The sequence below is a fragment of the Coptis chinensis genome, chromosome 3 (assembly GCF_015680905.1).
Source record: "Coptis chinensis isolate HL-2020 chromosome 3, ASM1568090v1, whole genome shotgun sequence".
In the NCBI taxonomy this organism is placed as follows: Eukaryota; Viridiplantae; Streptophyta; class Magnoliopsida; order Ranunculales; family Ranunculaceae; genus Coptis; species Coptis chinensis.
In genome coordinates, this window is record NC_141458.1 from 26,050,918 (window position 1) to 26,064,336 (window position 13,419).

The 13,419-nt window shown below is 38.0% G+C and overlaps 1 protein-coding gene across 7 annotated transcripts; it reads right to left on the minus strand.

Annotated features, from left to right (window-relative positions):
* Positions 1-1,709: 1,709 nt before the first annotated feature.
* Positions 1,710-12,962, minus strand: LOC147508880 (villin-5-like). Of its 7 annotated transcripts, none has more exons than XR_015218275.1 (12): positions 12,406-12,960; positions 11,467-11,800; positions 11,186-11,326; positions 10,980-11,098; positions 10,637-10,841; positions 7,757-10,072; positions 3,547-3,672; positions 3,364-3,429; positions 2,778-3,099; positions 2,451-2,656; positions 2,187-2,373; positions 1,710-2,074 (listed from the first exon to the last, which is right to left on the minus strand). XR_015218275.1 is itself a non-coding variant. In XM_086601234.1 (11 exons), the coding sequence occupies exons 7-10, from the start codon at positions 3,427-3,429 to the stop codon at positions 2,287-2,289; spliced, it is 681 nt and encodes a 226-aa protein (XP_086457360.1). In that variant the 5' UTR covers positions 3,547-3,672; positions 7,757-10,072; positions 10,637-10,841; positions 10,980-11,098; positions 11,186-11,800; positions 12,406-12,918; the 3' UTR covers positions 1,710-2,074; positions 2,202-2,286. The 7 variants fall into 7 exon arrangements, 2 of the variants coding, with proteins under 2 accessions (XP_086457360.1, XP_086457359.1); XR_015218276.1 differs by having other exon boundaries at positions 11,435-11,800; XR_015218279.1 differs by having other exon boundaries at positions 11,547-11,800; positions 12,406-12,959.
* Positions 12,963-13,419: the final 457 nt, after the last annotated feature.

Below are 13,419 nucleotides of genomic sequence, written 5' to 3' on the forward strand. Positions count from 1 at the left end.
TTTGTAACTACAGAGTGCTGGGCTTTTCAAGTAGGAGGTTATGGGCTTGTATGTGGGCTTTTTTCTTTTAGCCCGCAGTAGGCAGAAGTTTCTAAATACGTGACCATGGTTTTCAAGTACTGTGCCTTACAGCTGTCCTAAGCTAAACACAATCGCCGCTTTAGGAAACAACCACTTGAAGTACTACTAAACCAAAACCTATAAAACAAACACTCTGTTTTCTTCTCAGTTTTCTTGTTCACTACTACTTCTTCTTCAGTTCTTGCTGTTCAATTCTAGAGAGAGAGATAATGGGTAAGAGGAAAATAGAGATTGAGAAGATAGATAGTAAAAACAAGCTGCAAGTGACATTCTCAAAGAGACGCAAGGGGCTTTTCAGCAAAGCACAGCAACTATGCTCTCTTTGCAATGCCGACATTGGTATTGTGGTCTTCTCACCTTCTGGCAAAAAACTCTATTCCTTCTCTAATTCTTCTTCACTTGACGCAATAATCGATAGATACTACAATGTTAATGTTGTTGAAAAACTTGACGTGCAAGGATGGTGGCAAAATATTGATACGTCCAAAATTAATTCGTTGGATGAGTTGCGTAGGGTTGAGATGAGGTTAAAAAATCTAAAACATGATGTTTTGACTCGGTTGGAAAAACTTGATGGGGCGTCGACTTCGTCAACCATGGTTCTTGATCAGCCAAGTAATTTTGTTGCTAATGAGTCCGAGAGAGAAGATTTCGTATGGCCATCGTTGGAAGAATTTGAGTATATTCTCAACATTGCTGAAGGCTCATCAGGTTCAAACACAGAGGAAGACTTGGCAGAGTTTGTTGGCGCCGAGGACGTTTTCTTTGATGTGGATGATCTCATTGTTGCGACAACTTCCAATGAGGATGATCCTTATTGTGAATCAAATAACGTTGATACTTATGACGCGATTGAGGTTAGTGAAAATTGTGGTCCGTTTTCGTCGTCGGAGTTCTTGGATGAGGATAGCGAGCAGATCGCAGCACTTCTTAGTGATCTTCCTGTTCAACATCTGTTCTAATTAGGATGCATTGCCACTCTATGTGATTATTTCTTGTATTTTAAACTGCAAATTTTTATGTACTTGACCAGTGAAATATTTTTTGTTGTTAATTCTAATTGTAGTTCTCAGTTATATTTGGAATTAAGAATAGTTGATTGACTTGATTCTTATGTGTGTCTGTTTCCAGATTTTACTCTGTATTGACTTTTTTGAAATTGGCCATGATTTTATTCTTAATTTGTCACACCAGAAGTGGATCAATAATATTTCTAATGTTTGTCAAGGCAGGTGCAAATTGTACCACCTTAGAATAGAGAATGATCTTTCATCTATGGCTACCAAATGGGTGAGAGAGAGAGAGAGCTCTGTATGTTGCCTTTTGTGGCTTGTGGCAAAACAAATATTAAATTAGTAAGTAAAACCACAACAGAACATTTCCAGTTTTGTCTTTGATTAAATTGGCTTTCAGTAAACTTTTTCCTGTTCCATTTCTTTTCCCGTTCTTGGAGTAAATTAGGCAGAGAATAGCAATGCAATGTTGTTGGGTATTTGGCTCTCACGTGTGGGATTCTATACTTTGAAAGGGGAGAGAATAATTACAGTAATGGTAGTCTTGTGACACTCGCATGAATTATCGACTCAAACCACCTGAAACAAAGCTCTGATATTAAAAAAATTGAAAAAGAAAAAAGAAAAAAGAAATCTTTATTACCAAACAGACAAAGCAAATTGTTTTTCTACACTCTGCTGTACACACCTCTCCCTCAACTACACAATGCAATCTAAGTTTGTTTGAGCCAATAAGACCTCTAATTCTTTCCACTACAAACAATGGATAAATAGAACTATAAAAAAAATAAGCTTTCAAGCTCACAACCAATCCGTGACTGTAAAGAATACCAAGCCGCTAAAAAAAATGCAAACCCAAACAAAGGAAAAATGGGAAAACCTGGTACTGTCCATAAATAATGAAAACAAGCTTCTTGGGAGCAGAAGCAGCTAAAAAGGCACTGATGCTGTCCCCTGTCGTATTGAGAAATTCAGCTCCCCTGCAGAAAAGAGAAAAATAAGACCATAAAAAAGAAAGATAACTGAACTGAATGCTTATAAATTCCGCTGAGATGAAATGGAGACGTTGAATTAGGGATAGAAGTTTCATACAAGTTGGAACCATGCCTTCTTCCATCAGCAAGATTACTGCAGTAGCTGAAGATAGATAAGCATTCAGGGAGACTCAGAACAGTTGGAGAGCCATTTTCATCTAATTCTGCTTCCATTTGGGCACCTTATAAAATGCATCTTTTGTCATCCCGAGTTTCTCTCGGAACTCTCCTGAAGAAAGATATATCTGCATGCACCACATAAATCTTAGACCGATTAATATAAGTAGTAAAATACAGCAACAACATTGCTTTCTATTTTTACCTCCCGTTTTGTCACCTCAATTTCTGTAACAGGATCAGTTGAGGTTGTTTTAAGGCGTTCATAAGGATATGTTGGAAGTCCTTCCTCATCTTCGGCCTCACCCTCCACATCTTCCTGTATTGTAAGGGCTTCTATTCTACTGCTCATTGAATTGGAATTCTCCTTTGAATTTGACTCAGGTTTGGGCTTAGGAGATTCCGGTCTCCCTTCACCAATAAAAAAATTATACTAATAAATAAAACATAAAAAAAAAAAAAAAAAAAAAAATTACAAGCATAAGAATAGGGATATTCATTCCCTCGTCTTTTGGGGGGGAAAATTATGTACCTTTAAGTGGTCTGGGTACATTGTTTTCTGGAGTCGGTTGCTCAAAACCAGCCATTAGGGCTGATATAGTTGTCGATCTTGAAGCTAATTTTGCTGAATCAGGTGTAACAGACTTTGGATAGAGCTTTCTAACAACAGGAGGAGGAGTTGAACGATTTCTGCTATTTGGACTCTCAAAAGTAGCAGCTAAGGCATTGAAGGCAGGGGACCTGCCCCTCACACGAACTCGGTCAGGACTAAAAGACATGCTCCGGGATCGTTGTGATGTGTTTGGCACACTAGACCTTCCTCCATATGATACTGGAGTTCTCCTCTTGGGTTTCTGACATGCATTCGACATCTCATCAGAAATTAGATTCTATACGAAGGAATTCGAGAAAGGAAATATGAAACGAAACCAAAATAAACCAATGCATACAGCCTAATAGTTATTGAAAATGGAACCTTCGAAAACAAAAAGAAGGGAGAGAGAGAGAGAGTAATAAGCTGAATTGGCAAAATATCAGAAACCAATTGTTACAGGCTACTTCATATCACAATATGGACCTTTTGTGTGTCTTATCATAAAAGGAACAAAGGTTCTTACATCTAATGTTGGAGTGACTCTGTTCTTCACTATAGCAAGCTTCCTCTGAAAAGAGTTTCCATGCATCTAAAGATAAAATAAAATAAGATAAAAATAAATACAGAAACCGATTAAAAAAAGGAGAAGAGTAAAACCACAAGAAATGGTAACTTGTGCGACTTCACATAAAGTACATTTACTTACAGCCGATTTTGCAGAGTCTCATGAAAAGAAACGTGTAAAGAATGGTGGTTCACTACCTTCAGTGATGATAAATATTGGAGCCTCTTGAGAAAGTTTTTCACAAAGGAAATCATGTTGAAGAAATTTCTGTGGATGAGAAAAACAACACTGGGAAGATAGCTAATACTTGTACCTGATTACTATCAGAGGCAAAAATAAACAACAAAAGGGTATTGAATTTTGTAAATCTAATGAGTTGGCAACATAATAGGAATGGACACTGATTCAGTTTTATGCAGACAATTCCAAGTCAAGTCGCTGTACAATCCCACAATGCTGACAATACCAAGTCAAGGTTGAGTCAGGTAATGTTTGAAAGCTGACAAGAACCAGGCTCAAGTAAAAGCCAAGTCATAGGTGGAGGCAAGCTGAGTCCAAAAACCAGATCCCTCGAGCCATAGTTGGTACTAGGTTGTGCCAAATCGTGTAATATCAAAGCCATATCAATCACGAATTTGGCTGAGACGCTTGTCAATGAGTCAAAAGAAGAAAGGCAATTTCTAAATTGGGACAAGATTGTTGAAATCATGCGCATCATGGTACTGTATAGGGATAAGACAGAAGCAGTTACTAAATTTGCAGTCAACTTCTCTTCGCTTTGTACTCTTGCTCTCTTTTTACAAGCTTTTACTAGTTTTGCACATCCTCCAGTTGGAGCTCCACTAGACTCCCTGGCTATTACAGCAATATGAGCAATAGAATTACAAAGTTTAAAAGCTGCATCAAAGTTCAATTTGAACCATCCAGGTGGAGGCAGAAGCCATGCAGACTCCTTAGGAACACTCTCGTGTCAGGTCAGGCGGTTCCTCCTGTGGATTAGAGTCCTCATAGGCCTTAAACCAATATCCGTTTATAGTGGAGGCATGTTGCAGAACTGATTCAGGTGAGGGTCTGATGCTACTGAAGAGAAGATTGTTTCTGGCTTGCCAGATGGCATCCAGAATTGCAATAAACAAAGTCAGCTTAGAAGGTTCATCTACTGTGTCAGACTTCTCAAGTTTCAGGCACGATTCAAACCAATCTCCAGGGTCAAAATCATTAGCATCCACTCTAAGATTAAGTGGGGAAGTAAACCATATTCCTCTAGTCCATTCACAAAGGAAAAAGATGTGATTAGAGTCCTCTAAAGTGTTGCCACAAAGACAGCACATGGGTTCTATATTCAGGTGGTGTTTAATGAGATTTTCATTGGTGGGTATAATGTTTTTGAGAATCTTTCAAGTGAAAAGTTGGACTCTAGCAAGAATGGGTAGTTTCCAGACATGTGAGAGATTTCTCTGATTGCTATAGCTTGAGGATTGACCCGACATATCCTTCTTGTTTCTACTAAGTTCAACTGAGAGGTGATAAGCTTACTTAGTAGAAAACAGACCTTTTCTATCACTTAACCATACCAAATTATCCTGTGTAGTGATTCTAGGGAGAGTAGATTGGATGGCTGATTTAAGAGGGGGTTGTAGTTGGTTTAAAACATCATCATTCCATATCCCGAAGTCCAGCATGGCATCTTGTACCTTATAAATGCCTTCTATTCTGTTCTCTGCCATCTCTCCTGGTGCCACATATCTATTCATCATAGGAACCCAACAATCATTCCAGAAATCAACACTTCTGCCATCTCTAATGATGTATGCTGAACCTTTAGTAATGATCTCCTTAGCTTTGTTAATGTTTCTCATCATATAGGAGGCATTGCTTGGGAGAGAAGACTCAGAAAAAGGTTTGAGATGTTTGCCATACTTGGCCAAGCATTATACTCCTCCATATTGATTCTTCCCCATTAATGATCTTCCAATATAACTTGGACAGCAAAGCCAAGTTTATATGTTTGAAAAGTCTCAACCCAAGTCCACCTTCACTTATTTTCTGGCATTTAGATTCCCATTTGCATAAATGCACACTCTTACTTGTTCTACTACCCCTCCACCAGAAGTCTCTACAGAGTTTATCCAGTTTAGAGGTGGTGCCAGAAGGTATAGCAAAGGAGGAAAGAGAATAAATGGGGATGGCTTGGGCAACAGTCTTTATAAGAGTTGTCCTTCCTGCTTGAGATAAAAGACTGGTTTGCCATCCTTCAATGGCAGCAGACACTTTGTCAATGAGAAAAGAGGAAATCCTGATTTTTTGACTTAGAGAATTTCAGGGGAGAACCAAGATAGAAATCCTTGAGATTCATATCTTTAATCATGAGATGGTCTTTCAGGAACTTTTGATGGTTTTGGTGAACATTGGGGCTAAAAGATATGGTAGGATTTCTCTAGTTTTATAGCTTGTCCAGAGGCCTCATAGTACACTTGGAGTTGGAGGGTGTCTTTGACCTTTAAAACTTCTTGGAGGGTGGCTTTACTGAACACTATTAAGTCATCTGCATACATCATATGAGTAATGCCTGGAGCTCTTCTAGCTATTTTAAGACTAGAAATGGAGTGAGAGAGTTCAGCTTTATTGAAGAGTCTGGAAAGAGCTTCAGCTAAAATGATGAAGAGGTAGGTGACAGTGGGTCACCTTGCCTAATGCCTCTGGATGGTACGGTGTGATGGTTTGAGGAGGAATGCCATTGAAGAGAATATTATACTGAACTGTGGAAATACAGAAATCAATCAACTGACACCATTTAGCTGTGAAGCCAAGTTTATGGAGAATTTGAGCTATAAAGGGCCACTCCACCCTATTGTAGGCCTTGACCATGTCCAACTTAATAGCACACCACCCTTGTTTATGTTTCTTCATAGAGTTCAGTTTATGCATAGCCTCATGAACAACCCCTACATTATCTCTAATAACTCCGTTTGGGGCAAACGCTCCTTCATGGGGGGATATGAACTTGACAAGAAGAGGTTTTAACCTATTAGCAATAATTTTTATATGACTTTATAAGTTACATTGCAAAGACTAATAGGTCGAAACTGTTAAATCTTAGAAGGATTGGTAAGTTTAGGTATGAGAGAGATAAATGTTTTGTTGAGAGAAGACCCAAACTGCCCATCTCTGAAGAAATTTTGAACCACACTTATGACTTCCTTACCTACCACCTTCCAGAATTTCTAATAGAACAAGAGTTGAAAGCCATCAGACCCTGGAGCTTTTAGGCTACTCATCTTTTCACTACCTTATGAATCTCTGATGGAGAAGGTATGGCAATAAGATTGGTGTTATCAACTTCAGTTATACATGGGTGGAACAAAGAAAGGATATCTTCATTGACAGAAGGTTGCGAAGAGGTGAAGAGTTCAGAATAGAAAGATGTTATTTCATTCTCTATCTCTTTTGGGTCATTAGTCCATTCACCTCTCTCCAAGAACAATCTATTGATAGAGTTATTCTTTCTTCTAAAAGATGCATAAGTATGAAAAAACTATGTATTCCTATCTCCATTCTTAATCTTTGTGTTTCTAGAATTTTGCCTCCAATACTCCTCTTCTCTCAGCAGCAATTCTTCAAGAGAAGCTCTCAAACTACTAATAGAAAGGGTGTTTTCTGGGGTAGGAGGAAAATCATTCATCTCTGCAAGTTTTCTCTCACACTTTCTCATTTGAAGAAAAACATTACCAAAAGTGTTAGTATTCCATATAGCCAGGTCTCTCTGAAGCTTTGGAGAGTTTAGAATTGAGAACAAAAGAAGGAGAGCCTGATACAGTCATGTTCCAGGAATTGGAGATGACATTACGGAGAGCGAGAGAAGCATCTCTTAACCACATCTCTTGGAATTTGAAAGGTCTTTTTTGTTGGGAGGATTTTTTTTTTTGAGATTTAAGGATAAAATGAGATGATCAGATGCAGCATTTGGGATGTGTTGAAGGAAAGCTTGTGGAAAAATATTAAACCAATCTACATTGGCTAAAGCATGGTCAAGCCTTTCCTTGATATTAGTCTTTCCTATTTTATTATTGCACCAAGTATATTTAGGACCAGTAAAACCTAAATCAATGAGCTCAAGGTCACAAGTCAGCTCCTGGAACTCGGACATAGTTTTTAGATTAACCTTAGCCCCTCCCAATTTTTCATCGGTACTTAGAATAGCATTGAAATCCCCCCACAAAAGCCAGGGACCATTACAGCAGCCTTTAACAGTTCTAAAATGATCCCATATTAATCTTCTTCTACTTGCAATAGGGTGTCCATACACAAGAGTAATACCAGTCATAATTCGTAATGTAATTAGTGAGTTTACCTGTTACCACATTCTAAGATGATCCAATGATGTCCAGAGAAATGTTATCCTTATTGAATATAGCTAGTCCACCACTTCTGCCCATAGCCTCGATCACGTATGAATTTGGATAGGAGAGAGTCTTCTGTAGTGTCTTTACCTTATTGTTATCCGCCTTAGTTTCTACCAAAAAGATGAGGTCCAGATTCTCCCTTCAGACCAGGTCCTTTAGAGTCAAAACTACCATGGAGGTACCCATTCCCCGGCAATTCCACAGCAACATTATATTTGTGGTGGCCTATTCTGGGAGGCCACCCTTTCCCTATTCACTACCTGGTAACTGATAGACTCCTCACCATCTGTTGCCATGACTCTACTGTTGTTACTCTTCTGACTGACTTCACTACCTCTCTGCTTTCCTGCTGGAACTGTTCACTATTTGTCACATCAATCTGCCCTTCTATAGAAAAAAGACTTGGCGTTTGTTGAGCCAATGGAACCACATTCAAAACATCCTGATCAGTATCATTATACTTAATCATGGGGAGATGGACATCTCCTAAAAATGGAATGAGTTGAGATACTGCATCCACATCAGCTATCACTGCATTATCTGGACTCATGTTCTCAGCCCCAGCTCTTTCTCTCTTCTCTCTGATTTCTTTTGCTCTCCGTTCAGACTGTTCCAGAACTAGATGATTTCTCCTTACTTCTCGAAGCTTTGTTATATGGTGTCTTCTCACTTCAGTTTGTGTCTTTGCTCTAGCATTTGCAGCCCTCATGTTTTCTTTTTGGAACTGATCTCTTTGTAATCTCCTTAGCAAAATATGACCTTTGAGTGTTCACACTGATCCAGCAAATCTTTTCTTTCCCTCCAAAGCATTCGGTTTTGTTAGAACTCTCTGATTGAGTAGATTAGGCGAGCTTGACTCTGTTGGGTTTCCTTCTAGAAGCCCCATTGGTGGATGTTGACTCTGTTGCCTTTGCCTTTCTTATCCTGTGCCGCTACCTGATTCCTTGTGATTTGTTGTTGGTCCTCCAACTCAACTAGCGATTTCCGGTTTGCATTCAGTTCTATTATCTCATCTCTATCACTGGGACCTCCTATAATCTTGATCGACTCCAACTGTCTTGCTCTGCCATTGTAGTATATCAACGCCTTCAGACTAAGAGTGAAATTCAGATTCATCTCCTTTGTTTCCCGAACATACCCAAACCTTGCAATGTATTTCTCCTTCACACTACAGTTCTTCATCTCATGTCCTATTATAACGCAGAAGAAAGGAAGCCTTTCATACTTAAACTTTACTGGGATTCTGATCTTGTTATCAAACTCTAGAATGGTCTCCTTCACCAGTTGTTCTCTGATATTTAGAATAACTTGAACTCTTGCAGCTGGTGAGTTCAGTACCGTTATGCCATTTCTATCAAGTTCCATAAAACTACCCACCTCTCGACTCGCAGATTTAACATCTTCATAGTTGAATCTTTCTAAAGGTAGGCCAAAGATCTGGACCCAGAAGGGGACTATGAAAATTAATATTATCCATTCTACCATCTCTTTACTGAGAACACATGATTTTTGACTTCCCATGGTCCATTGTTCAGGGCATATAAAAGATCTTTCCACATCATATCCATAATAGGAGTTATTTGGTTTTCTTTCTTCCATAGTAAGGTTTAGTCAAGTAACCATACTAAAAATATTGGATGGAAAGAGGAACTGAAGGGGAGATGTATAAAAAACCGGGGATGAAGCTTTAGTTGGTAATGGAGTTTGTGGGCGGTAGTGTTAAAACTCACAGAAGGGGTTGAGGCTTACACAGAGACAAAGACGGATTGTTCACTAAAGGGATGAAAAGCAAATGGTGAGAAAAGACTTCATCTGATGTGAGTATACAAGTGAGATCAAAAGATGAATTGTTGATACATGAGAAGTTGCGAGCATAATCATATCTATAATTAGAGCAGCAGGTATTGTTAGCCCGGAGATAATACCAGATGAGGCAAGTCCTGTAATGAAATAGAAAAGCCACACAGATCCACAGAGTCAAGCAAATCCAAATTGCATTAAGTGAGATGACCCCCAGAATTCCTGCTAGCTCCGTGTTTAGCTTGAAACCTGCTGGGACACCCATCAGCCACACACAACCAGACCGCAACCAATTGTTTGTAATGTCATGTGGGAGGGCCAAAACCCATGAGCATGCAGTATCTATGTGGAGCAATAATGTGAAACCAACGGCATTTCCCAGAAGGATATCAACTGCTACACTTGACCACATGGTATGCCTATGTAACGCAGCTCTATGTGCATATTCCACATTTGACTGAGACCTAGAAGGTAATAATAAAAAATAAGGCTAAACAAGAGGATTACCGTAAGTTCAAGTACTCGAATTTTTAAAAAGCCTGCTTGTGGAGCACATGAAGAGGAGTCACGACTCGCAAGTCATGTCATAGTGGGATTCACCAGGGATCACACCAAGGCATTCCGCATACACAATCCATGGTTACAAGCTAGTTACAACTTACAACCATGATGAGTCAAGAAATGTCTTCATGTAGATATTGGTATGCTACAAGCAAAATATACGCCTACCCTACTTATGCAGCACAAGAAGAGGAGTCACGACTCGACCTGGTTTCTTGATTGTAAGCATTCATTCCCCAACTTTACACATCTAAGAGAATTATATAGTCAAATGACTACATCAAGGAACAAAGTCGGACATTTTCCATGCACAGTCCAGTCCACAGGTGCAACTTTTTATTGTGATTGGTCATGAAATGTCATGTACTCATTGGCCATGCCACAAGCAGGCCATATGGGCATATGATATCATCATATAGCTAATAACTTGATCAAATAATTCTGGAGTAATAATTTTTTGAGCTTACCTGAATCCACTATCCTGTAGACATATGGGCCCATAAAGAAGCCGGCAACTGCGGATATAAATGTTCTCCCATGTATGGGTGAATACTTTCTCTAAAACAGCACAAAGAGAAGCTTGTGATCCATAGCAAAGAAGTCTATGGAACAACTGAAGGATACTGTATATGAGAGTAAAGAATGAAGCCAAAAACAAGGCTGCGAAATGACCTGTGATAGAAACCAACCGGAGTAGTCACAGAAAAGACCATCAGCATGCAGATAAACAGGCATGGGAAGAGTGATAAATGGAAACTTTGATATATCGCAATTCAGAGAGAGAGAGGGAGAGAGAGAGAGAGAGATTACACAAAAATGGGTGAGAACTGATGAGAGTTGCTTTTGTTTTTTGGGCCGAAACAAGCCTCAAAAATCTATCTTAGTAGAAGTCGCACTGTTGACTGCAAAGATGACAGTGTGTATACAATCTATACATGGATGAAAGCAGGAATTTGAAAAATTAACCCCAAAAAATGAAAAAACATAAACCGTCAACTGAAATAATAAAATGTTACCAAGTCAGACAGTGGTTGCTTTTTGTAAAGAGCATCGATCCACATAGGGCTCTTGAAATGTTCTCTCACTTGTTCAGTAGAACCCAAAGATTTCAGTGAGCAATGGCGTGAACCAACAGTGGGTGGCTCATAGATTATTACCTGATATTGATACATATACAAAGAAGATTTTAGGAAAAATAACAACAAATACTAGTTACATGAGTGAAGCCAGAATAAAGTAGTATAGGTCATCCTGATTTTACACACATAGACATCACTACTAGGCACTAGCTTCCTACCCCAGTGTATGTGATGCAACCTGGGTGTCCAACCTTACAAGTACAGCTAAGAATTTGATATGACAATTGAATCCAGTCACCGCTCTTAACAGCCAATCGCCTATGTTCCTCTAAGAATCCATCAAGTTTGTGGCATCCACAGCTCAATTGTTCATGGCTTTCTTCTCGTAAATCCCGACTAATGTATTCACACTCGTTAGAGGGACCATCTTCCAATCCAACCTTGGTGTGGTGTCTGGAAATTACTTTCCAATGTACAATATCCCAAGATAGAAAATGTTGCTTTGTCTTGAAGCAATTGAGCCATTTTTCCATTTGTACAATGCAAATATCCCTGATAAGAAGAGAAAATAAGTTTTTGGGGAAGAAAAAACACCCACCGACAGACCCACCAAAGCCATCAAGAGTCAAAGTTCAAGATTTTTAAAGCAAAGAAATTAACAGTTTACAAAATAACTTGAGTTATGTTGGCATAGCCTTGTTAGAAATAATGTTTGAGGAATAAAAATAAGATTCTCATGAATGAATAAAATGTAATTATAAATACAAGTTTAGTAATTAGTAGGATTCTAAGAAGAAAACTAGTTTGACACTGAATGCATGTAACTTGCTGACCAAAATTAAACGCCCCAAATCAAATAACAATTAGTATTAAAGTTTAAACAATGGATAGAACCCTTCTCTTTCTTCTCCGCATCAGATACACAACATTAAAGCACTTGGAGATATATAAGGCTTGCCTCGAAAACACAACATTGTCACAGTGTCTGGCTAATTTGGAAAAGTATTGCATGTGTCAACAGGGAGAAAGCAGATACTGTTTATAGAGACATATCATTTCGCAACATTATTAATCTTTCATTCATTCATAAAGAAACTTTCCAAGATGATAAAAACAACAAACCCAATTAATGAAATTTCTTAAAGTGAAGTAAAAACCTGAAGATCTGGTTGATTAGAAAGCTTATTTGGGGAAGCAATAATTGAAACAATGACGATATCAAGTGAGCAAGTTGATGAAGGAAGAAACCAACCAAAAAAAATGATAAAATCATCCGGAAAATTGTTTGGGTCACCACAGTCTGCAATTCACTCTCCTCATTTTCTTCCTCTTCCAACGATTTCAATATTGCTTAACCATGTTTGAGGTAGCCAAAAAAATTGATGGTTTTGAACTTGTTTGTCTTCAAATCCCCAAATAATTATAACTTTCAATTACAATATTGGAAAAAACAAGAATTTTCAATTTTATATACCAGACAATGTTCGAAATGTGATAGAGACTAAACAAAAGTAAGAGAAAAATCGTCCGTTTCTTTTGAAAGGCAGGTAGTTTTGGTTATCACATTGTAATTTTTCATAGATTCCATTCTAAGGTTCAAGTATTAAATTTCAGGCTTAAATAAATAAGAAACTGCTCTACGATTTGAGAACAAATTCACAAGAGAAATGATAACAAATTAATCATTCCAAGTAGCACTAATAGGTTTCAATTATATTTAACCCGATTTATACATTTTTTGTTTTAACTACAATTTAGATAATAATAATTTTTTTTCAATTTAATAACAATTAAAAATTGTATTTTTCATTCGAAAACTAGTCTATTAGAAATCTTTGATTGAAGCTTAGTCCATTTGCAATCAATATCTTTAGAAAAATCAGAATTGCCCTCACCACCACTATTATCATTCTAATAGTCACTCTGATTGTCTTTCTTACAATAATCATATTCTACACCACCAATGAAGATAAAAAAGGTGTTAGGTACCTCAATTTTTATGTATAAACACTTCAGAGTAAGTGGGCCTCAAAGTTCATTAGGAAATTATTTTAGGCATAAGATATGCTCGACACAAGTGACTTTTGGCGTTTTGATGAAGTGGATATATATAGGAGGAAATCGAAACAATGAGTTTGTAAACAAATTATCATTTTTATGACAATAGAAGA